At 39.4% G+C, this 27,236-nt stretch overlaps 1 protein-coding gene across 1 annotated transcript in view; it reads right to left on the bottom strand.

The window, feature by feature from the left end:
- Nwd2 (NACHT and WD repeat domain containing 2) overlaps positions 1 to 26,667 on the bottom strand; it is a 165,139-nt gene extending 138,472 nt beyond the window's left edge. The window contains exon 1 of the mRNA XM_020187066.2: positions 26,414 to 26,667. Within this exon, the coding sequence (XP_020042655.2) occupies positions 26,414 to 26,564 (151 nt within the window). The 5' untranslated portion in view covers positions 26,565 to 26,667. The remainder of the gene's footprint in view (positions 1 to 26,413) is intronic.
- Positions 26,668 to 27,236: the final 569 nt, after the last annotated feature.

Consider the following 27,236-nt stretch of genomic DNA (forward strand, 5'->3'; position numbering starts at 1 on the left):
GAACTCATAAATGAATTTAGCAAAATCAGGGTGCATACAAGGCCAATACAAAAAATTAATTGTACTTCCATATCTTATCAGTAAACACATAGAAAATAATAACAATAATTGCACTTAAAATATCATACAAAAATTTAAATATTTAGGAAGCAATTTAACATATAATAGGCAAGATCTCTTTACTGAAATCCATAATACATCATTGAGATATCCATGATTAGGGAATGTAAGACTTAAATATTAAAATGTCAATTATCTCTAAATTCATCATCAGATTCAATGGAATACCAGTCAAAATCCCAGCAGATGGTTTTATAGTAATTGATAAATTTTAATATTTCCATGAAAATTTAAAACATCTTAAATAGTCAAAAGAATTTTGAAAAAAAAAACATAGTTTGAACACTTACAGTAACTGATCTTCAGACTTACTATAAAGCTGTAGTATTCAAGGCAGTATGATTCTGGGATAAGGACAGACAAAATGATCAAAGGAACAGGATGGGGACCGAGACAGATTCATACATACATAGTCAACTGGTTTTCAAGAAAGATTTCCAAGAAACTCAACAGAGGAAAAGAAAGTCTTTTCATCAAGCAGCATAGTGACAAGTGAAGATCAATGTGTAGAAAGCGAATCCCAATCCCAGCTTATCATAGTCAAAAATCAACTCAATCCAGATCACAGACCTAAAAGTCAAAATTACACAGTTTCTAGAAGAGAATAATAACTTTTCTGGACTAGGAAATGATTTCTTTGGACACAAAAACAGTAAAAATTAAAAACTTTCTCAAAAGACATCATTTAGGAAACAAAAGACATGCTCTAGACTTTAAGAAAACATTAGTAAATATATATGACAAAATACCTGTACCTATAATATGTAAGCAATTCTACCAATTAGTAATGAAAATTGGAACAAATGTTCCAATTAAAAATGAGTTAAAGACTTGAACATAAACCTTAATAAAAAGACAGATTAGATAAATAGCCAATATACACATGAAAAGAGGTTCGGTATCAGTGCTCCTTAAAGAGATGCACATTAAAACTTCAATGAGACACCACTTCACACCCACCAGAAGACTGGTAACACCAAGTGATGTAAATTTCTTCAATCCCAATAAATTGCCAATGGAATTGTGAAATGGTATAATCGGTTTTAGCAATGACAGCATAAGTTAAACATCTACCATCTGAGCCAGTAATTCCAGTCATAGCTATTTAATCAATAACAGAAAAATAAACTCTTAAAATGTTCATAGAAGCTTAATTAAATAAGAGCCAAAACTGGAAATGACCTGAAAGACCATCAAAAATATAATGTATAAACAATTTATGGTATGTTCATAAAACAATCCTACTCAATAATATAGAACCACTCATACACAGCAACGATGGAGCCCCAAAATCTTACACTGAGCAATGGAACCCAGAGGCAAGAATATCGACTGAAGATTCCATTTGGATAAAGGTGAAAATCAAAACTAATCAATGGTGATGGAAATCACAAGAGTGGTGATAATGCAGGATGAAGATTGGCAGGTAGTGGTGGAAGTGATCTAATAGCTTCATTAGGATGTGATTACACAAGCACGAATATTGTCAAAAATCACCAAATTAAACACTTAAGATGTGTGAATTAAATTGAACATAAATTTCATAAAAGACTGATGTAAGACTGAGGACTAATCTACTCCTCACTTTAATAATTTAGACATTAGTCATGCAATTCTCCCTAATGAAAAGTACAACCAATTATTGAGAGCACCATGAATATACTCAAGCATCTTGATGTTCTTATTCAAATCAAATTTTATGTGGTGTCATTTTAATATGTTCAACTTTTATTTTGAAATGTGTAATGATAGTGCAATGATGTGCTCTTTATTTTACACAAAAATACTAATAAAAATTAGTTTTATAATGATAAAGGAATTCCTCAAAGACTACGCTTAAAATATCACTGCTGTGGGGAATCTGACATTCTATCTTACTCACTTCACATGGCTAAATATTGACTATTATCAGTTGCTGGAAGCACAGCCTGAGGATTTATTTCCATTTGGCAAAGGAGCTTTAGCAACACTTACATCATTTTTTATGTCACTGGGCTATGCTAGATGTTTGAAAAAATCCTGGCCCATATACTCATTTGGCTCTCATGCCTGATTAACTTGTACCTGTCTTGTAGCTTCTCTTTCTGCCTCAATTCCCCTCCCCGCCCCGCACCACCTTATCATCCCACTATATATATGGCTACCAGAGTAATTTTCTCAAAACATTGATTTCCTCAGGCCGATGGTCTGATTTTTTTCTTCTAAATATTGTGTAGATTAGCTTTTTAAGGTTCTTAGCAATTATGGAATACATCACTAATGTCAATAAGTGATCTTACTGCATAAAGGTGTCATATTTCAAGCTGCATTTGTAGTTGTCTCATCAACGTTCAAGCTATGTATTGCCACTAGCACCGCATATTTATTGGGTGCTTTCTGGCAAGGCACTATCCATGGTGCTGAAAATCTATAAATGAATGCAGCAGAAGTCTTAGTTCTTTATTAGTCAATATTGAATTTGGAAACAAGACATAGAAAATAGATGTAGAGAAGGAATAAAATCAAAGGTCCATGAGTAAACATCAATATTTACGGGGTTATTTCCATGGCTCATTCAGGATGGCTTCTGGCAGAATGTATATTTTAAGGTGAAACCTGAAAAACTCACAAGTTTTGATGAGCAATGTGTAAAGAGAAGGATACTTCAAGATAGGTAAAAGGAAACAGAACGTGATGGCATGGTAAGTAAAAAGAATAAACTAGCCAGCTTATTAAAAGTTTTGCAAATCAAGTTCTTGAGTTCAGACTTCATCTGAGGTGATGTTTTTGGGTTGAGAAGGAGCACCTGGAATTTTTTTCAATAAAAACTTATCTTCCCCATAAAGATGATTCCAATAGGAAATAAGACAGGTCACAGGAGCAGGTAAGAGTAGTGGCAGAAGTGGATAAGGTTGAAGAATGAGGACTGGGGGCAGGAACAGGTGTCCATAACACCAGGGTCAAGTGGTGTTCATAACTCTAATCACATCTAGGTGAAATTTTATGTTTCTGTGTTTGTCTCCTTCATCAGAAATGAAGTTCCTAGAGGCAGAGACCATTTAAAGTTACTTGTTATTATTCATTTATTGTTTTAAATTATGTTGTCATAACATTAATTCCTGGCATATGACTACCACTCATATTTTGTCTAAAGAGCACGTTATAACTGAGAGGTACTTCAAGACTCTGGTCACAGGATTTTTATTACTTTGAATGTACAGCCCATCACTTCAGTAACCTATAGAGTGTGGCTAGCTGCATCTTTAAGTAAAGTTCTCAATTTCAGGGCTACAGACTGGTCATGTGGGCACTATCTTTTCTAAAGAACAAGCACATCACAAAATGAATAGAGCCCTTCAAGGTCTGCATTAGACATGAAAGACTGATGGACGGTCCTTATGAATTCTTAAAAGCTGAGGGCTCTGGTGGAGCTGGGATGGCAGAGTGGTACTGCTTTCCTTCAATTTGTCCTGCGTTCTCTTCCCTCAGCATTCTCTCACCTTCCTCTTTGAATCGGTAAGGTCCTCTGTGATTCATTTGTTTAATTTGCATAATAATCACAGCAAACCCCCAATAAGTAATTATGTGAATGAATAAGTGAATCATTGCATGATACTGAAATATTGCTATTCTGCTGTGAAAAATCTTAATAAATGCGAACATGAAATATTTATGACTTCTAGTAGTAGTCATAGAAAAGAAAAAAAAGATTGTTTCTACCTAGATTACAGTTTTCTTTTTCTTCATATTTCCTTCATGTGACATGAATTTTGTAACATCCTATTATCTTTGCTGTCTTACCCTTTTTAACTAGCTTCACCTCATCTCTCAAGTCCCAATGTAAGCTGTAAAAATTTTCAAGACATGAAACTATATTGTGCACTTAATTTCTCTGAATTTTTAGCACTTATTTTAATTAACCTTGAGATGCCTTGAGATATCTCTTGTGCTAAAGCTTTATTTTCAACCCAATTTAACACCTTTGCTGTACTTTTACTATCAGCATTGCACAATAGTAGGTGCTAGGCAAAAGCAATAGGGTGAAAATGAGAAAGATGTAAGTTCTTCCTTTAAAGATTCAGAATATCCATTTGATGAAACAATGCAAAATATGATTGGTATCAAGAAAGAAAAAGAAGATCAAATAATTATGGTTCAATTAATGATATAAAATAAGAATATGAGTAAAATACAATGCTTGACATGTTACATTGGTTGATGGCTACAACAATTCTTTTCTCTGTCCCATACTTTCTTCTTTCCTGTTAAAAGATTCTCCCCACTTCCAATCTGTAGCTTGAATACCTGATCATCTGGCCACAGTGATTGGTTTAATGGTTTAACATGTGACCTCGGTTAGACCAATCAGCGTACTCTGAGAAGTTTTTTTTTCAAACTCTTAAGGAAAAAGAGCTCCTTTTTCTTTTTGGTTAAAGGCTGAAAAATTGTTGGCTTGAAATAATCACATCCATTTCTACCAGCAATAGAAAAGCTGGTCTGAGAGCATTCAGTTGGCATTCACAAAGGAGCAAAAATAGATAATTCTGACCCTGTTCAAGCTCCTGGCTATTTCTGAGGCCACAGCCATCCCTTAACAATTCCTTGTGTTAATTAGTGTTTCCAGTTCTTGCTTAACTAAGTGTGAGTGGGTGATCTGTCATCTGCAACTAACTACGAGGCTATTTTGGAGAAATTAGAATTATTGACTGGAGAAGACACCATTTAAGACTGGGCTTGAAAATATGGGATTCTGGAAAGTGAAGAGGATTTATGAATAGAGGCAGAGAAGAGGCAAATGGCAGGATTTTGGCCAGAAAGAATGAACTTAGAGGTCTGATAGAGGAAAGCTGAGATGTTATTACAGAATCATGTTAGGTAAGTGTTCTACCACTTGATCCATGACCTCAAAAAATGGCAGTTTTCTCCTTTTCTTGTTTTTTTGACAGTGTTGGGGTTTGAACTCAGGGCCTACATACTTTCTAGGCAGGTGCTCCACAACTTGAAGCACACCACCAGCCCTTACTGCATAATCTTGAATTTGAAGTTGCAAAGAAGTTTTTTTCTTAATGGTACCAATGTTGCAGTAAGCTCAATAGTAAACAGTGGCCCTTTTAAAGATGTCCACATCCTCATCTCTGTAACCTGTGAATGTTACCCAACATTCCAACATGGCAGAAGGGAGTATACAGATGTGATTAAGCTAGGAATCTTTAGACAGACTATTCTGGATTATCTGGAAAGATACAATCTAATTGCAAGGGTCCTAAAGAGGGAGGGGAAAGGTTCAGAGAAAAGGAGGAAATGTGATTTATGAAAGCTGAATCAGAGGAAACATGACAGTGAGAGCAGTGGTCAGAGACAGAGGGATGGTGATGTTACACTGTGGCTTTGAAGATGGAGGAAGCAGTTATGAGCTAAGCAATACAAGCAGAATTTCAAAAATGGAATAAAAGACAAGGACAAAGATCCTGTTTTAGATCTTCCAGAGAACAAAGAAATTAGAGTTTAGATGTTTGGCCTCCAGAATTATAAGACAATACATTTGTGTTGTAAATCATTGAATTTGTTATAGAAGTTATTCCATAAGGGCTTCTGTAATCTGTTATAGAATCAATAGGGAACTAATATAACGTTTTTGTTTATTATTTTGCTTTTTACCTTTTCAGATGTCAATGTCAGTAACTGTATGGTTATATCCTGGGTGTTTATCTCATGTCTCATACTTCCCTCTGTCTTCCATAGGGCAGGGTCCTTTACAACTTACTAGATTGTGTAATTCAGGGCAGGCTGTCCTACTAGAAGTACAGTCATAAGCCACATAATGACCATTACAGCGTGAATGTAGTCAGTCCAACAAAAGTTCATCTTTTAGAAGTTTGGTTCCCCAATGTAGCAATGTTAAGAGGTGGTGGGTCCTTTAAGAGTTGGGGCCTAGTGGGAGACCTGTAGGTTTTGCTAGTGGCCTTGCCCTTGGAAGAGATCAAGGTAGCTCCTGTGGAACCCTGAGAGAATTCTTGCTAGAATGAGTTACGCCATGGCTTCCTATCTCACAATGTGATCACTTCTCCCGTATGCTCTCACCATGATGTGATGTAGTTAGGGAGACCCTTCCTGGAGCCAGCAAAATGCTGGATTTTTAGCAACGAAAACCATGAGCTAAATAAACATCTTTCTTTATAGAAAGTGAATTAATACAATAAAGTTTTGGCTAATTATTGACTCATTTACTATGGTGACTCCATAAGATTACATAGCCTGTGGGGCACTGGTGGCTTACACCTGTAATCCTAGCTACTTGGGAGGCTGAGATCAGGAGGACCATGGTTTGAGGCCAGGCTGGGCATATACTTTGCAAGGCTGTATCTCCAAAATAACCAGAGCAAAATGGATTAGAGGTATGGCTCAAGTGGTGTTGCAAGTGTAAAGCTCTGAGTTCCAGCTCCCACCCCCAACACACAGAGATTACATGGCCTAGTAATATTGTGGCCATCTTAGTTTGTGTTAGTCACATTGTGATTTTCACACAATGACAAAATTGCTTAAGACACATCTCTCAGAGTATATCTCTGTTAAGTGTCATGATTATATATAATTTCACATTTGGGTCTTCAGGTTCTTTTTAAAAGAATTATTCAGTTTGTCATTACTACTCCTTTTTTCCATTCCTAACCTTCTTCAGTGGGGGGGGGGGCAGAAAATTTTTCAATCAAGTCACAGAATGGGTTAGATTTGGACTTGAGGACAATAGTTTACTTATTTTGATATGTTTTATAAATCTGATTTTAATATTGTTGAAATCTATGACAATTTACTGGCTGAGAGCTGTGTTCTGTGGTATTCCATTCTACATAATTTGCAGTCCTTTTTCACTAGCATATTCTCATAGCATAACTGTATGAAAGAAAAGCGTGCCAGAGGCAAAGGTTCTATGCTATTAATCTTGTAAATGTCATTTTGATTAGAAATTGGTATTATGTTGTCAAAGCTTTTAAAAATTACACACACTATTTACATATAAAGATGACCAGTGCTTTAGTGTGTATGTATGTACATGGACTATAACTGCATTGATGAAAGAAGACAAGATCTTGTTTTGTTTCTGATTTTGTATCTTATGAAATAAAGCCTCATTTTTACAATTTACTTCTCATCTTTTGAAAATGTCTGGTGATCTGTCAAAAAGCATTTGTCTTTATTTGATTTTATGGAGCAGGGAATTTCACGGTGCTCTATAGCCTTAACAGCTTTCAAATACAGACTGAAATATCTGTTTGACATATGGACATATCTAGATATAAATATATTCAACCTCCTTCGGCAAAAATCTCCAGAACATCAAAGCTTACTGGCTGTACAATGAAATGACCTATTTAGGAAAAAGGTCAGTTGATCACTTAAAGACTCAAAATGATAAAGCAACTTCAAGAGGAATAGGATAGAGAAACATTTTACCTAAGGGAGAGAAATTACCAAATCACACATCCACTGAAAGTAAAGTAAGCTCTTCTGAAAGGCTAGGGACACACAAGGTTTTTTCCAGGTACTTACTCAAATTCCTCATGTCTTCCTATTATGTAGGAGTGTCTGTTATTTTTTTTTTTAATCAGCCATCCATTTGGATTCATCCAGACATTAAATTAAGCTGGCAGTTATAGTTCAAATTGGGAGCAGATCGACAAATTCTCTGATCTGGGTCCTAAATCTCCTTGACTGGGTTGTGGCTGGTCCAGTCTGAAAGAGATGGAACAGCTATTCCCTGCTTCGTTGCCCCTTTCTGAATCTCTTAATAACCATCAGACACAATCCGAGTTTCCTGTTACCTCAGTTCAAGCATGCCCAAGAAGTCTTATTTAACTCACCATTTGCAGGCACTCAGTGTCAGGAATAAAACCATAGCCAATTGCTTCCAATGGTCAGCTAAAGCTCTACTACTAAAATCATTTAAAAAATAATCAAGAGCCATTTTGTCCTATCATTCTCTTCTCTTTAAATCATTTCTCTAACTCTGTTAAAATTTAAAAAGGACTGGACTGGATATTATTTCTCCTAGTGCTTCCCCTTTTTTCTCTCTCTCTCAATAATTCTGTTTCCACTTTGAATCATCATATCAACTGGCATTAATTTATCAGTTATGTGCACAGTGAAAAATGCTTTCCACATCTCATTAATCCACAGAGGAAACTAAAAAGTCAAATACTATTATTAGCCTCATTTCAAAGATGAGGAAGCCAAGGCTCAGAGAAGTTAAGGAAGTCACACTACCATAGAGTAGAACAGCCCAGATACCAGAAACACCTTCAGATCCAGATCCAAGACTCGTACAGTCTTTGCTGTTCCTGACATCTTGAAAGCTTGTGTGACCTATGCTCCCTAAGCTGCCAGACCAGATGGAGTAGGGGAAGGGTTTGGACCCGCAATAACTGTTTCCAAACAGATGCATGATGAATAAGAAATGGCCATTTTGGCTGTGGTCATCTGGTATGAAATACATGGCTTATGCATTCTCTTTGTGGATCTTGACATTTCCTGCTACAATGAGAAGTTCTAATACACAAAGAGCCCTGGGATCTTAGCTCTGGAAGTTGTGCCAAGGAGCTCTTGTTGTCTCTGAAGGATCACATCACAGAGGCTGCTGCCGGGCTCTGAAATGTTGCAGGTGACATTCACCTAAGACTTCAATGATGCTCTCCATGGATGTCATAGCTGCAGCCACCTCCCTTACTGAGACAGACACAATGCTGGGGTTCTTGCCACTCAGTTCCATAACTGGCTCCCAAAATGTTGCTGCTTTACTTTCCTCTCTCAAAAATTTTTAACGGATTTCCTAGGATGTTTGGTTAGAAGAAGTGACAGGGAATCGATCTGTAGCTATACCAAGAAGCCATTTTCTAGCACCCAGGAAACCAGACTAACTCCACCCTCTGCCTCCTCAGAGAGGATTTCCTGGGCATCCGGATCACATGTGAACAGGTGTCTTCTCCTCTTGTTATGATTCTTGAGGTTTGGGGAATTTTTTCCTCTTGCTACCTTTAAATATCCAGTTGCTATGTTTCTTATCCAACTTCATTTTTTTCCTAGGGGCCTAGGTAGCTGGGGAGATGAATGCAGGGTAGTCTCCATGTCTTACTACCCTACTAGTGAGGGTAGTACAGTGAACTGTTCGATTTCTGGAGTGTGTGTGCACACATGCGTGTGTATGCCAGGAACCCAGATCAGATTTGACAAACCTACCAGAACATGTGCATCCGGGGGAAAGGTGTCAAAAGCTCTTTTTCAACCACACTGGTCAGTCATCAGGGAAACACAAGTCAAAACCACAATGAGATCACAGCGCATGGTAGGGTGGCTATCAGCGAAAAGAATATGTGCTGGTGAGACTGGAGAAAAGGGACCTTTGTGCATTATTGGCAAATGCACATTGGCACAGTCATTATGGAATCTTTTAGAATCAGTTTGAAAACTGAGTTGAATTAATGAATGTGTAAGTTCCCTAAAGAAATGAATGGGGGGAACCTTTATCTTCTCTGGATAAAGTTGGCTTCAGGAGCTAAGTCTAGTAATGACGGTGAGATACTATGGACCTTATATGACCTGGCCTGACTGGAGCTCACTGGATATTTATAGATGGCATCTATTCTGGTTGGCTGGTATCTGCCATACGGGGAGATGAAGGGTTTCTTTTTTTTTTTAAATCCCCTTGTCTCTACTCACCTTCTACTACACTGACCTTGTTTGTTGAACACTCCTGGCACATTCTGCTGCAGGGCCTTTGCACTTGCTTGTTCCTTTGGTGGAAATGTTTATCCTCCCTGTATCTGCCTGCTCCCATCTTCGCTGTTAATCTTGGCTCAAATATTATCTCATCAGACAGACTTTTCTGACTACCTACTACATGGTTCTAAATGGGAGAGAGTAACTGCCCATTACTGTTTGTCTTTATCTTGTTTTATTTTTGTTTGTAGTATTTATCATAGTTTCACAGACTTTGTATTTTAATTAATTTTATTTACATTTAAATACTGTTCCTTCACAGAAAATGAGCACAATGGGTATGGGGCTATTTGTATGATTATTTGATTACAAGGTTTATTTAAGCATTGTTAATGGAGTTGAATTCTAAATCACCTGGGCTCTAATGAGTGTGTTTTAAAAATTTACACATAGTAACTGTACACTTTTATGGTATGGTGTGATAATTCAATACATATATATAATGCATAATGCTCAAATTTGGGTCATGATGGCAATGATTAAATAATTTCCATCTCCTAAAACATCATTTCATCTCTGAACCTCTCTCTTCTAGTTATTTTGAAATACACATTGAGTTGTTGTGTACTATAGTCACCCTACTCTGTGGAACAGAAACTTGCACACAGAAAGCCATCAAATAAATACTTGTTGAATGACTCTTGAGAATTTATTTAAAATGGGGTCCAACTGCAAAGTAAAAAAACATGCTTACACTGGATGTGGTGACTCATATCTATAATCCTAGCACTCAGAAGACTAAGGCAGAAAGATCATGAGTTCAAAGCCAGCCTGGGGTGCATAGTGAGTTCCAGGCCAGCTCGGGCTACATAGTGAGACCCATATCAAAAAAAAAAAAAAAAGAAAGAAAGAAAGGAAAAACATGTTCTTTCATGACTTATAACTAGCTTCTAATGGTAAGGTTTCAAAAGCACTTTAAAAAGGTTTATAATAAATATGGTTTAAATAAATGTCATCCTTGATAGACGGAAGTGTATTGGACATCTTCTGGTCCAATATAAACAAACAGAATACAAAGTTTTCCTAGCTGTATTATCACGTCACACATTTTCCCCTGTCCTGCTGAGTGAGCCACAAGGATGCTATTAACCGATGCGTGGTTACTTGATAGTTGCCAGTTAGGGTTGGTTGCACCAGGCTTGATGTCTCTTCGCTAGATGAGCCATTAACATTACTTAGGCAAGGAGTTCATAATTATCATGGTGATAATGCTTGTTAGCACTCAATGAAAGCCTAAGCTTATCATGAGCTTAAGTCACTTAAGCCCTATATCGAGCCTGTGATATTTTTAATTTTAGAAAAAAGGAATTGAGGGTGCAAGAAATTGAGTGACTTGCTTAAAGCTACCAAGCAGAAAGCAGTACACAGCAAGGTCTCCAATCCTCATGATTTTAACCCCAGAGTCTAAACTGTAGCTTCTGTTATTCTCGATTTTGTGTGTCTCACAATGTACGCACAGCCAATGGATTCCACACACGACTGAGGACAGACATCCAATTCCCTCTGTCCAGGAGTTCACTCTCAACTGCCTTACCCAAACCCCAGTGATTTTTTATCAGTCTGGAAGTCTCTTTTGTAAACTGAAGAAGGGTCTTCAGTGCTTCACACTGTCTAGTTTTAATAAAGAACACTTGGGAAGGTGTTTCTACACGGTGGAGGTCATGCTTCCTACTCGACTTTCTGTGTTCCTTGTTACACAGCAGTGTCTGCAGTGCCTTTCCATCCATTACCAGGATATCTTCTGCATTAGAAAGGACAGTGACGTTACTTTTTTATTTTTTCCCTCCCTGCCTCGTTTTTACAAATTTTTTTACAGAGTATTGCTGTATAGCTCAGGCTGGCCTCAAACTTGCAAAACTCCTGTCTCAACCTCCTGAGTACTGGGATTATAGTTGTGCACCACCATGCCTGGCTATGTCACTGTTGTTTCTTCAGACAATGGAGTAGGTGTGTTCATAGAATTAGGAAAAAAATAGCTGGACCCCACATTTCTTTCCATTGGAAAGAAAACAAAATGGCACTGCTTGGGCATTTAGGAGAAAGAAGAATAATTTAATATTGCAGATGAAAGTGTCCCCAGAGGTTCTGTTTATTAATCACTACATTCTGCAGATGAGGAAAAAGCATCCTGGAGAGAATGCCTATGGCTAGAGAGCCACTGTGTAAACCACAAGTGGAAACCATTCATTTTACGTCCCTTTATCACTCTGCGATAAGAGCATGACACATGTATATATCCTACTAGAAAACAAGGACAATGGCCTGTAGGGAAAAACATGCTCCAATCTCTCCAACTTCTCAATGGCTGGTAACCAAGCCAGATCAAATGTAATTGGCATGGAATACAAAATGAAACTTCTATAAAAATGTTACAGAGAGTGGCAAGGTTCCTAACCAGTCCCAAAGTCATACTGCTGTTTGCCCTTACTACTAGCATTATTTATTTTCTCACTGCTTTTGTGAGAAGTACATGGGGATTTAAGAGTCAATTGCTATCGATGTATCCTTCATCCCTCAGTCCCTGCTTCCCTAGATGTCATGAAGGTATCCTTTGCTCTTTCACTATTCCCACCCTCTGTGGCCTATAGCAGAACATGGGGAGGTCTGCCCTCCAGGGGTGGGGACTGTCAGGTCAGGTCTCTACAGTCATCCCTTAGGAGTCCAGCTGTCTTCTGAGTGAGGTCCTGTGTTAGTCAGACCTTTTCTCACTGTGACAAATATCCGAGAGAATAACTTAAAATGAAGAAGGATTCATTTGGCTCACAGTTTTAAAGTTTTAGTCCATGGTCACCTTGCTCCACTATGGTGGGCTTGTGGTAGAGCACAGACCATGGCAGCCAGAGGGTGTGGCAGAGCAAAGTTGTTCACCTTAATGGCAGCCAGGAAACAGAAAGAGAAAGGAAGGTGCCAGGAACAAGATACCCATCAAGGAAAGGCACCCACGCCCCCAGTGACCTACTTCCTCTACCAAGGCCTCATCTCCTAAAATTTCTACAACCTTCCAAAACACTTCACCAGCAGAGAACAAAGTTCCTAAAATGTGAGTCTGTGGGGGACATTTCATGTTCACACAGGCCCTATCAGCTTGAAGCAAGGGGACAGGGCAACTATATAGGATGAGATTTGTAAGCTATAGTCATCCTTGTGACACTAGAATGCCTGGGAATCAAGTCAGAAGGCCACCCTTCCATCTCATTATCCTTTCTTCACTTTCTCTATGGGTTTCTTAAAATCCAACAACTAAGCCAGGATGCCGGTGGCTCATGCCTGTAATCCTGTAATCCTAGCTACTTTGGAGGCTGCAATTGGGAGGATTGCAGTTTGAGGCTAGCCAGGGCAAATAGTTTACAAGACCCCCATCTCCAAAAATTAACCAGAGCAAAATGGACTGGAGGTGTGGCTCAAGCAGTAAAATGTCTGCTTTGCTAGTACCTGCTTTGTAAGTTCAAAGCCCTGAGTTCAAGCCCCAGTCCTACTAAAAAAAGTGTATATATATTCAACAACTATTCTTTAAGCACCTGTTTTGTGTACTAATCGGCTTATGAGGCAGTTTAATTCTTATGTACTTACGAGAGTCTTATGCAAAGAACGGTGCTTTGCTTAATGTAGGGTTCACATTTATCACTACGTCAGAAGTTAATCCTCAGATCTCTGTAAGATATAGGGTTAGTTTTGCTTTTGTTGGTGGGAAGGTTGAGATTCAAGGTTCTAGAACCTTCCCTCAGGTCACACAGCTGATAAACACTGAACTGATGGGCTCTGATTAAAGATTCTCTGGTATCAAGTGACACTCACGCCCTGGAAGTGTGCACATGAAATGCTGGCAGCGAGGGCATTTGGTCACGTGTTTCAGGTCTGCAGAACGTTCAGGGGGCCCTGTGCCTGTTCACCCCCTACAGCTGCCTCCAGCGCAGGACTCCGCTTCCATCCCACTCAAGACATCAGCAAAAGTGAAGTCTGTTTCTCTCTTTGACACAGATGAGGTGGACAAATGTTCCAAAAGGGAAAAGGTAAGGAGAAACAAAAAGAAAAGATTACATAAGCATAAAGGATAAAAGCTGAATAATGAGTTTCAAATGTTATTTAAAATCTCAAGGAAAGACTCAGTGCATTTGATTAAGCCTTAAATTTCCTTTTCTTCAGCTAAACATCCTGGATACACGCAGGAGAGCAGGCTCATGGTTTCCCTTCACCTACTGACAATGAGCATTCTGTCCTTTATTTCCAAGTAGCTCCAAACTTAAAACTATTTGTGTTTCAGAATTCTCAGTTGCTTCCTCAATCCATTCTGCTCTCAGATTTGCAAGGCAGAATCAACGACTGATTAACTCCCTTTCATATTCAAGCTATTACTCGTGTATCCACAGCCCATGAAATGAGCATCTTCTCGTCGTCCTTCTGCACCCCTAAACATGCACTCCCACAAGAAAACCTACACCGTCTTCAGCCTATAACACAGGATTATAGTAGCCATTACAGGCACATCATAAGAATGATTAATTCATATCAAGAATTTGACTGGGTCATTCTGCAATAGGGACCACTTGGAATTTACATACATTTTCAATCATACATGAGATTTGCATTGAATATCTTCCTAGACAATGTTCATTGCTCACTTTTTATCAAGTCCTTTTTTCATAAAATATGGACACCACATGTCTTCGGAACATCTGTGGTAAGTTCACTGTGCTTTAAGTCTAAAAGATTAACAGAAGTCAGAAAATGGAATATGACCCTTTATATACACTTAAAGCAACATTAAAGAGATTCTTTGTGTGAAAGAAATTATGACTTTTAGCAAAAAAGTTTATCACCGCTTACATTAAAAAGCTGAAATGCTAACTTTTTATACTCTTTGAATGTCATTTTATTGAACTCTGTTTGCTACCTGTCATTTCAAAAAGAATTGCCCTTTTTCCCAGATTTTTTCTTTTTGAAAACAAGTAGTTTTTGCTCTGTTTGGCAACTTATTAACTAAATACCTTATAGCTTGGGGTGAATTCATATTTATGTGTTAAGCCAATATTTTAAAAATATGGTGTTTTAAGCAGTCTACTCTAGCTAAAAGCATACATGATTGCATAGCAAGCACAAATTGGGAACAGAGGCTGATTTCATGCCATGGTAAAAAAAAATGTTAAAAAAGAAGTTATTCAAGCAAATCCCATGCCTTGGCAGTACTTATGACTATCTTGTAAGGCTTTTAACCGACTCCAACCTGCAATTTGAGCCCTCGCTATCTCCTAGGCATTGTTATATGTGTTATGTATAGTATTTCACTTCTTTTTGTACAATAGCCTTGTGAAATAGTTATTATCCCAATTTTCTGAAGAGAAATGAAAGTGGAGGAGACTAAACACCTTGCTGAAGTTTAGGACAAATCTTGGAATTCAAACAAGGATCTTAAGCCAAATTTTTTATCATCAGCCAGCAATATTACAATGCATTTTTTCAGTTTTTTTTTTTTTTTGCAGTACTGGGGCTTGAACCCAGGGCCTACACCTTCAGCCACTCCACCAGCCCTATTTTTGTGAAGGTTATTTTTGAGATCTCGCAAGCTATTTGCCTGGGCTGGCTTCAAACCACTATCCTCCTGATCTCTGCCTCCTGAGTGGCTAGGATTACAAGCGTGAGTCACCAGTGCATGGCTTTGAATTTGTTTTATTTCACTAATTTCACTTATCTATTGCTATATAGCAAGCCAAAATCATTCTTCCCTTGAATCTGTAATTTGGGCAGGGTTTGGTAGGAAGGCCAGTCTCTTCTTCACACAGGTATCAGTCAGCTGGGATAGGTGAAAGCTGAATGGTGGTGGGGGGTGGTGACTGGGTTCTAAGAATAATTATTTTTAAAGACAGAAAGTAGAAGTAGCCAATTTCTAAAAGCCTAGGCCCAGACACTGTGCCATTTCTGCATTTTATTGGCCTAAACGGTCACAGAGTTCATATTCAAAAGAAGTCATGGACCCCACCTGTTTTTCTTTTTTTTTTTTGTCCACATTGGGGTTTGAAGTCAGAGCCATACACTTGCTAGGCAAAAGATTTACCACTTGGACCACACCCCTAAGTCCTTATTTTTCAAACTGGGTATAATGTGCATGCTTTGGCTGGCCTGGACGGAGACCCTCTGACTTATGCTTCCCTTACGGCAGGGATGACGGGTATGCTCCACTGTGCCCAGCTTTTAATCATTGGGATAGGTCTCACACACTTTTTGACTGGGCTGGCCTTGAACTGTGATCTTTTTGATCTGTGCCTCACAAGTAGTTAGCATTGTAGTGGAGCCTAGAAATGGTAGCTTCTTAAAGTAGAAAAGGTCTGGACATTTTTCCTATTGTTATTGCTTCTGTATAAAGGTGCTATGTCTGGATCTCGTTTGAGCATTCCCCCAAAGACTCATCTGCTGGAAACTTGGTTCTCAGATGGTGGTACTGGGAGGTGGTGGGATCTCTTAAGAGGTGGGGCCTAGCAAGAGCCAATTAGGTCACTGCGGGAATCGTGCATGAAAGAGATTAATGTAGTTCTTACTGAGCCCCAGCTAGTTCTCATGAGAGCAGGGTACAAAAAAAAAAAAAAAAAAAAAAAAAAAAAGAGCAAGCCTGAAGTCAGGCCTCTGACTCTCTCTGGATTCCTTCCTTGCTATGTGATTTCTTGATCCTGCATATGTTCTGGCCATGAGTCTGCCATGTGTGATTTGTGTGATGTAGCCAGAAGGCTACATGAGCCACCAGAGTCAAGTGGGTGCCTGTACCACACCATGCTACTGGACCTCTAGCCTTGTGAGTGAAATAAACTTCCTTTCTTTACAAATTATCCAGCCTCAGGTACTTTATTATAGCAATAGAAAATTAACTAAAAACAGATGATTTAGGTTTTTGAATACAGAACTTGTACTTTAAAAAGAGAGTTTATTTTCATGTCTTCTTTTCAATATTCTGAGATTTTTCTTTTTTTTTCTAAACACTGTGGCATTTATGTCTTTGATTGATTTCCTCTCCCTATCACACAGTGACCATAGTAGTTACTGAATTCCATTTTGATTAGTTTTCTAGAATATCAACAACTGAGTGTGATCTTTTGCTGAAACTACTGTTTTCTTAGAAATGAACAGGCAAGCAGGACTTACTTGATACCAGTAGATTTTCAGTCTATTTTACAGCTTCAACACATTTTTCTTCCTCTAGAAAACTGTGATTCTACCCGTTTTATCATTTGAGCCAAAAATTTCTTACCAGTTATTTGTCAGGGAGGAATTCCTCTCCCCCCTGCCCACTGACTTATTCTCTCTTTACACAAAAGCCTGAGCTGGTGGAGTAGTTCTAATAGTAAGAGCTCCTGTCTAGCAAGCATGAGGCCCTGAGTTCAAACCCCAGTATTGCTAAAAAATAGAAATTATTCAAGTAATTCTCATTCTCCTGTAACCTTTAAAGCTATCTGCTAGGGGTTTTAGTAGGTTCTGATTCATAATTTTTGAGTCCGTACTATCTGAGTGAAATCTGGGGTTTCTCTTCTGACACTTAGGGAAGCTAAATTTTGGCATATTCTTTGATCACTTGTTGGTAGCCCTGTAGATCCTATCAGAATTTCTGGTACCAAGTGCTTTGTCTTCAAATAACTCTGTCCTCTCTTGATCTTGACTTGTTCTCAAAACCTACATCTAGACCATTTTCCCAGTGGCTATCCCTCTACAGCTGAAAGGATCTGTTTTAGATCCAATCCACCTGGATTTTTCCCTTTGGTTAAATCTAGACAGCTCATGCTTGACTGGGATATCAGATACAACTTCATTCCAGTTGGTCTTTGCATGTAAACTGCCTTTTAAAAATGTGTTCACATTTTTGGACAGTTTTATTTGTCCTGCATTTTAGATACATGAATCTGAAGAAAGAAGACAGCAGCATGTATCACTTCCTTTATTCGTAACTCTTTATGCCAAACACTATGATTTTGCAAACAATGGGAATCTGAAAAATATTGCGATAGATAATTAAAATAAAACCTGAAGGATTTTATTCAATGGCAAGAATCTTTCTGAATGACACTATATGTAACAGAGCATATTAAACATTGTGAAGGATACTCTTTCAGTTTTGTAGTTTTGTTTCAGATTTAAATTCTGTAATCACTCTAGGAATAAGACACCTGTCATCTGGGCTTTGCTCAGAGTGTGCCCACGTCAAAGTCTTTGGAATATTTTGGTTTTAAAATGAGATTTCAAGGAACTATTTAATTACAAAGGGTTATTATTATCCCCTTTGCATTGCATCCAAGGTGTCAGTTTTTCATCTTTTTATTAACTTATGATCACATCACTCCTTTTCTCAATTATACATCAGCCAAAACACTTTAATTTGCAGAATGAGAGCTATTTGGTTTCAATAAAAATAATGATGAAAGCCAAAGCTTTGAAGAAGTTATACAAGGGTGTCTTTAAGTCAGCATTGTTTTCTTTTAGATTGGTTTTATGTAACAACTCAGCACTTCTGTCATTTTTGAGCCACCCTACAAATTTTACATTTGTTTAAATCACATGACCATTAATAGCAAAATTCTGAAGATTTTTTTTTAGTTGAAAAAATTTGAAACTGGTTAGTTTATTATATTTAGCCTATGTTTGTAAACAGACAATTTTTGCTGTCTGAATACTAGTATCATGGCTTTTCTGCAGTTTCCTTGGATTTGAACCCATGAAATGTTTACAGCATGAAGTTGAGTACTTGTTGATGTTTTCTTATTGCATCAATGAAATACATACTGTCATGTCAGTTCTTGCCAGGAATTTCTCAACAAAATGGAATTTTTTTTCAGAATTTCAATAAGTGGGGACATGCCCAGCTTGAGGTTTTTTTTTTTTTTTTTTAAAAAAGAACCTTAGGCTTATTTTATTAAATCCAATTACTTCCTGTTGTTTTGTAGAATTTCCCACATTTTGTCATTTTAAGAAGTGCTTGTGAGTTCTTACCTTAATTTAAAATTTTTCAGTTATCTATTGGTGCATATCATTCCACCTCAAAATGCAGTGGTTTAAAACAACATTATTTCTGGAGAGGTGAAACGACTGCTACCAAGGCAATGCTAAGCACTTACCTTACATGAGTTTTCTGATATTTGCATATCATTCCTAGTGCTATTATCTTGCTCTTTGTATTAGATTTTTTTTTTTTGCAGTGCTAGGGATTGAAATCAAACCCTGTGCACACTAAGCAAGTGCTCTACCACTGGCGTACATCCTCGGCCCTGTGTTAGATATCTTGCTTTGATGTAATTTGCACTATTTAAAATTGTATAGCTAACTTAAATGACAGCATTTCCTGGGTAATGAAAGGATTTTACTGTATGTGAATGTTAAAAAGGAAATAAATATATTTTGTAGTTACTGGAGGACATTTTCTTTCCTATCTAGAGGCTTCTTCTGGCACAGAAGTGAGTCTCCTGGATTCTCTTCACAACCTCATTCATCCTTTCCAGAACTGGGAAACCTGGGAAGAAGAAACCAGGCAATTCAGCGCTGTCCCCCCCACCCCCTACATATACACTGCTTCACCTCTCCATCCCCAAGAGCATGAGTTTACACTCTTCTCCAGGGTCACTGTTTTATGGGGCAGGCCACATGAAGGAAGGCCTTTGGAGGCCCCCACTGTCACTGAGTGGCTGGACAAATACAGAACTCTTCCAGGAGTATTCTTATTATCTTTATCTAAAAACTCGTGATATTTTGATCTTCTGTCTTCAAACTCTGGTCTTTTTTCCAGAGACAAATTTTTAACAAGTGCAGAACTTAGCGGGAGACGGGTGCTGTTCACTGAGCTTTTCTTCAATCTTCACTGACGTGCAGTAATAATAGCTAATTATCAACACTTGTTGAGTGCTTTCAAAGCCACTATATTACATGCTTTCAAAGCATTCTACTCATTTAACATAACTTCAAAGGAAGACTGAAGAAATTCTGTGATACAGATAGGGAGTTATGGTATTTTCAAAGTTGTCCATAGTTAATTCCTCCCTTCCCTGTATGCATACCCCTCCTTACACTAAGAAATGGGTTCTGTTCCCTACAACATGAATGTAGGCTGGCCTATGACCTGCATTTATAGCTTACAGGTATAAGAGGCCTGGAAGCTACCATTTCCTTTCTCTGATGAAGCCAAACCCTATACAATGAACCTGGACTGGACTCCTGAAGGACAGAGAAGACTTGGTGGGTTTAGTGATCTCTCATGCAGGAACATTCAAGTACTAGATATACGATTAAAGCCTTCTTGCACTGTCCCACCCAGTCAAACAGACGTTTAGCCAAATGCAGCCAAATGAGTGACTTCATTCAACACCCTGTGGAACAGAAGAATCACCCAGCCAAGCCTTGCCCAAATTTCCAAACAAAGAAGTGTGAGAAATTACGAATCATTGTTTTAAGCTACTAAGTGTTGGGGTAAGACAATAGGTAGAAAAGAAATAAAACAAAACCTGCAGACATTCTTTAAAATGTAATCATTATTGTGGGATAACAAAAATGTTAAAAGGTACATAGATGATTTATTAAATCATGAAGCCATTACCTATGTGCACATAGTATACCTCTCCCATTTAAAACATGCTTTTATTTTAGGTGTCACAGCAAGATAACAGTTCTGCTCTTATTTAAAGAAATAAAAGCTTTTTGTAGAGTAATAAAGACTCTCTCCACTCACTGTAGAACTCTCATCATCACTTTGCCTCATATCTGATTATAATGCAGAACAGCTTCTATGCCCTGGCTCTATTTTTTCCTCTGGGGAGTCCTCTCAATTCCTCACCCTGACCCCCTGAGCTGGCTTATGGAACTCTCCTTGGTGAGCATTTAATGATCTGCTTGTACCTTGAGCATGGCAGTCATCACATGTATTGTGGTGTTCAGGCAAATCCAGAATAGCAGAGACCGGTTCTGTTCTGTTGACTACTGTCTTCTAAACGGCACTCTATGTGCAGTATGTGCTTTATGAACATTCACTGGTTGAAGGAGTGCATGCATCTGCTCCCCCCCGGGATACACACTGTTTCTTGGTGTTGAATATCCATTACTCCTTCTATCTTCTCTTGTAGTTTATGGTCTGAAAGCCTAGAAATTCCGAGACTTGCTTGTTACCAGGGTCCAAATACAACTCTAGTTCTGCTAAAAGATGCACTGGCATGTGACCTAGAGGGAAGGGAACCAAGAAGTTGTTCTGCCATTAGACATAGCATCTGACATGAAGGTTTCAGTAAATGTGGTTTGCAGACATTGCTAGTGACCCATTACCCAGGACCACTGGGATATTGGCAGTGACTCCAATAGCCTCCTGTCCTCTGGGTAGCAGCTTTGGCAATGTGACAGAATGCCTAATGGTGTCCTGACTTTTGGTCCTTTAACCTTAAAATGATTTTTGGAGACTTCTAGCTCCATGTAAGATCTAGAGTGCTTTCTGTTTTACTACTGAGTTCTAACTTACATGACTGATATAGATTGTATTCCTGGCATAAATATACCTGCATGATATCTGGATATTAGTGGAAAATAATAAACAGAATGATAAAAATAGCAATATCATATGGCAGCGCTGTTCTAAGTGCTTTACCTATATTTGCCTATTTAATCTACTAAATAACGCTGTGGGGTGACTATTGCTATTGTCTTCTTTTGCAAGTTAAGAAACTGAGAACAAGGAAGTTAAGCAGCCTGCTCAAGAAATCCTGATTTAAATAGTGGACTGAAAATCCAAAGCCAGGAAGCATGGTTCCCATGTCTACTTTGATCTAATGATTTCTTCTGTCCAAGTATCTGGTTAGGGACTTAGAAGACACAACTACTACAGTTTTAGGACTCATTTATTACGAATGTCCCATATATGCTTATAAAATAGCAACTTAGTATATTATCCTTTAAGACTCTTAATTTTTTTCAGACATTCTTGAGGGTATCAAGAGGCTGCAAGTTTGTACAGATGTATACATGTTTCCTGCCATGTTTTTTTCCCAATTACTCATAAAGATGGTGAAACACAAAGATGTCATGAAAATGATTAGGATAGTAGAAAGGTAAGGAATATGGATAGGTTACACATGAATTTCTTGATGCAGATCTTTCTGGTTGTTATTTGGAAATGCAAGCTAAAGCAAATGGCCACTGGTTGCAGCCACTGAACCCATGTAGCTTCCATAAAAATGGAGAATAAGCTTTCCTATCAAGATCCCAAAGACATGGAGAAAAGTCTGGAAAGATGCAAACTTATGCTGACAAAGGAAATCAAAGTGGGAGTGGTCTAAACATCTGGTCACCAGAGATGACCAGTGCAGAAATCTAAGTGAGCAAGAAAATGCACAAATATAAATGCTAGGGAATCTTTTTCTCCTTTCCAGATGATATTTTACACACACACACACACACACACACACACACACACACACACACACAGACACACACACAGAGTAGTGCGCTCTGGACCAGCAATGCTATCATTTAGTCCTCGTAGGAGAAGTGTCCTCATCTGATGATTTCAGTTGGAAGGAAAATCTAAGCACAATAGCCAGCTCCTTCTTTCTCTCTCACAAGTAAATGTGCTATTCTTTATGTCTCATGTCTTCAGTTTTAAAACAGTCAACTCTGTCCTTGGGCAAGGGGCAGATGGTTTGTCTCCCATCCATTACCAACAGTGTCTGAAAGGGTAACTGTGTAATTCTTGGTTCAATATTGAGAAACTCACTTGCATAGTTTAAACCACATTCTCCAGTAAAGGTCCAAATTTCTTACCTGCATGCCAAAAATCCCCAAATCTTTGAGAAGTAAAACCTGAAGTGACTTGTGTCATTGGTAAGCAAACCTGACCTTACCTGATATGAAACTACTTAAAATCTTCATCCACTTAGAGCTTTGCTGTCTGATAAAATACCCAGTGGCCTCAGTTACTATGTAAATTTAAACCCATTAAAATTAAACAAAATTCAGAATTCAGATTCTCAATCATACTAGTCAATGCTCAATAGCCAGTCACATGTGACTAGTGCTCCCACACCAGATAAAGTCTTTTCTAGCATGACTGAAAGTTCTGCCTAATATCTACAATAGGGAAGCCATGTATCCTTACAGACATGTATGTGATATGGAGTGTTAACCAAGACCCTACATATTAAATAGAATATAAGCATTTTGTCAAAATTCTGAAAAAGAGAGAGGAGAGGAAAAGAAAGGGAGATAGGGAATTCCCAACTCATGTGTAGCCCATTCATAGATACGGACTGTGGACTTATATCAGCTTTTTATCAGTAACAAGGGCAATATTTTTATCTTTCTTCTTCATTAAAACTTTATTTACCTTACTCTAAATTGTTTCAGAATAGTCATGAAAAAGGGGCCCCTCAAATTTTAATAACAGGGAGAGAATCAACCAGGATTCTCTCTTCCTCATATATGTGGACCCTTGAGGCTAATCACAGGGGAGAACTTTATATGTGATTTAAAATCACAGTTCCAAGGAGATGTAAGTGTTGTTCTAGAAGAGAGGGACAGTAACAAAAGGAATAGGAAACTTTCAAGGATTAATAAAGATGCCACTGATAGATTTTCTATGTTGGGTGGGATCCTGCCCATCCACTTAAGCAAATCCCTCACACAGGCCCGTCTCTCATGTCTTCCATGTGGTAAGACTTGTTAAAAGTAGACTCTTTGCTCAGGAATAAGTTCACTAGAGTTCAGCACGTTCTGAGATTTACTTGCATGCCTCCGTGGCTACCCTTCAGTAGGAGCAAGTGGGCCAGGGTGGTCATAACTTCCCGTTACAGCCGTGCATACTCTTGAAGCCTGACAACCAGAAGATGCTGGGCAGCACTAATCTGCCACATCTGGCTTACTCTCTTGTTCAGGTAGGTGTGCAATATTTATAGGATCTGGCAGGTGTATAGACTGGCCAAAGAACACTAAGACAGGTGTTTTAAGTGTCCTACAGGTTCTAACCTGTTTTACTCTGCTATATGAATTCAGGCAAGTAGCTTAACTGAATGTAGCCTTAGTTTTCTCATCTGTAGAATAGGGAGAAACAGCCCTTGGTTCACAACCTGTAAGGGTTCTTTGATGATGGAAATCAAAACTAAAATATTGAAATTGCTAACATATAGGAAATTAATCTTCCATTCTGAAGTACTACCTTCATTATGTGTGGGAAAATTACATACAAGTCTTATAAAGACATATCTATTAAAAACAACAATCTAAGCTAGTGGCTTGCTGGATTCTCAAAGTATTATTATGGCTTCAACACAAAGCAGCTTTTATTTAGAACATAAATTGGATTTCCGCTTGTAAAGAAAGCATGAGATAATGTCCTTTATCTTAATTTGACAGTGGAGAGGCTTTTCAGTATTGGCCAAGAATCTAATATTGAATCGTACCAAAACACAACCATTTGCTTTCTAAATTGCATCCATAGAGATGCAGCAGTAAAGTGCTGCCATGGACAGAGCTTTTACCAAGATTTTAAGGCTTCATGATCAGATCATTAAAAATGCCCGTCTCTTTTTGTAAATGTCACAATGTGCCCCCAGTGCAATTGTATAATAAAGAAAAGTTAAATGTATAAAACTGCCCAGCTCTGTCTTCTTTCAATATTTTGGCTCTTCAATTCGAATAAAATGTGAGGTCCTGCCTCCACTCAAACTTCCCAGGTAAGCTTCATATTCCTAGTCTTTTAAGATCAGGATGGAAGCTATAAACACTATCCATCAAAAACAGTGACCACATAGAATGACTGGCGCCTCCTTCCGGTTGGCTTTCTGAGGTTTTTAAAGCTTTTATTTCAAGAAAGTAGGGAATCTGAAAAATGATTTGAACAGGTAGGTATAAGAAAAAAAAGACATTAACCTTGAATATTAATTCAATATTAAACTGACAGCATAAATTCATTATCACTTAATCCTAGAAAATACATAGCTAATGCAAGAAACAAATTAACTACTGATGATATTAACAGAATTGCACTGTGCTGTAGACGCAGTTTGTTTAAAGAAGAAGACAGTGTTTTAGCTGGCTTTGCATCAGGAGATTTAAACACTTCATGACATTTTTAACAGCTCCAGTTAATTGAAAATTTCAAAATGAAACATTCTCTGACATAATTCTCTCCAACACTTAAAACAGTGCTAAAGCATTAAAGAAAAACGTGAAACTTAATTTGGAGATTTCTTTAAGTTAGGCTGCAATCTTCATGGTTGTTTAATTCAGATTTAGGTAAAAAAAAAAAATCCTGCAACACATATTGAGATAGAGTGCACTATCTCGTCCTAAAAATTTCCTTAATTAAATTCTGGGAAAGTGAGTTGTAAGCTGATAAAAGGATTGTTATGTTTTCCTTCAACACATATGGTCCTTCTAATGTAAATTAGCACATGTTACTTTTTGGTTCTGTTCCCATTCCTTTGTCAGGTAAGAACTTTACCTGAAATTTCCAACAGTACCCTGTTTTGGGAAGTGATAATTTTCTAGAAAGTTGCTTTTGTTGGTTCTCTCTGAAAGAGAGCTTTGGGCTTTCAAATCAGGATTCCATGCAATGATTAATTGAATGAAAACCTTCCTATTTTTATTAGACTCAATGCTTGTTAGAGCATAGAAAAACGCTAATTTTCGAATCTCTCATATCTGACTTTGCCAAAATCTCCCCTTATAAACTTTTTTTTTCTTAGACCAATTCTTGCAGTTTTATCCGTTCCCAGCCAAATGCATCCTCCTTCCCCCACCCCGCCACTGGGAATGAAAGATGACACTAAAGACTGAGAACTGAAAGGTAGGGATGAACAAAGATCTCCCTCTGTACTTGGCCACTGCGACTGTGACGGGAAGGAATCAACAAGTTCTCACTGAGCGCCTACCAGGAGGTTGGCTTTGAGCGGAAACTCCGGTGAGTAGGCCAAGTTCTACAGTGAGGAGGTCAGCTCACCCTGAGTTCCACCTGGAATCCAGCGCTGGGCCAGCCTGTCCCGGGACCCCACAGCGCAGTGTTCCCTCTACCTCCACGACTTCCGTTCACAACTGTCTGCGGGTCCCCCCCACCCGACGCAGAGGTTACCATCCTACCCGCAGGAGGCGAGTTTCAAGAAACCCCAAGTTCACCTCGCCTCAGCCAGAAGTGGCAAAGGACGGAGCCCCCATTTCAGGAGCCCGCTGCAGGGCCCGGAACGAAAGGAGGTACTATGATAAGCTGGGAGAAAAAACCACAAAAGGAAAGGGAAAGGGGGTGGTGGTGGTAGTGGTGCCATAAGCAGAATTCCGGCTAACCTATCCGCCGTCTCTTAGCTAGCTAGACCCGGGGAAGAAGATGGATGTCCTAGGAGAAGTCACCAGGCGAGCGGACCCGGGAAGAATAAAAGTGATTGGAATTAAATTCCCACGCACCCAGGGCGGTCGCAGCTTTAGCTGGAACAAGGGAGCGCAGGGGACGCAGGGTGCACCGTGCTGGGCAGCGGCACGGTCTTGGGCTCCCTCCGCGTGGACTGACAGAAGGATGAATAGAAGGACAGACAAACCCGAGCCAGAAACTTACCTTCAGGGTTGGCGCTGATGAAGACCCGGACACTGCGACCGGCGGGCACCAAGTGAGAAGGCAGGGCCGTGAGGTTCCCGGAGAAAGCCGCCCGCCGGAGCGCGGAGTCCCGGGGACAGGGCAGCTTGGTGCCTGCGCCGGCCGGCCACATCGCCCTCTGGAAGAGACAGCTGCCGCCGCCGCCACCTCCTCCGCTCCTGGGGTCCCCGCCCGCGGTTTGGCGGACCTGGAACTGTTAAGTCGATGTCCGCAGGCGGTACAACTCAGAGCCGTTCTGAGCCCAAGGCGCTTTGGGCGAGCTCGGTGGCGCACACCACCCGCTCAGGGGGAGCAGCCATATAAACCCCGGGGCCCCGGTCCCCGCCGCCTCCTGCCCCTCTGGGTGACTTCCTTCGCTCGCTGCCAGGGCTCAGCACAGCAGCGGGCAGGAGCGGGAGGTCAGCGTGGCAGCGGCTACGCGCGCGGCGCCCGTTTGCGCCGAAAAGAGCCCGATCGGGTGGCTGAGCCAGCCGCCATCTCCACGCCCGCGCCCTCCGTGGGTGGAGGGGGCCGCCAGGCGGCGGCGACTGAGCGGATGAAGAGGGCAGATCAAACTTTTAGAGAAGGCGTCCCGACTTAGAAGGGACCCGCCTGCCGCGCAGCGCAGAAATAACCGCAGCTTAACAAGCGGCTGGGGTTCCGCTGCGGGGGTCTCTTGGCTGCTCAGTGGCCTCCCGGGTACCTCTAAAGACAAGCCTGAATGCTCTTGGCTGCCTCCTTGTTGGAGGACAAGAAATCGATCAGCCCGACGTTCCAGCTATTCCCTCTCCAACTCTCCTAAAGG

This window comes from Castor canadensis, chromosome 9 (assembly GCF_047511655.1).
Source record: "Castor canadensis chromosome 9, mCasCan1.hap1v2, whole genome shotgun sequence".
NCBI lineage: Eukaryota > Metazoa > Chordata > Mammalia > Rodentia > Castoridae > Castor > Castor canadensis.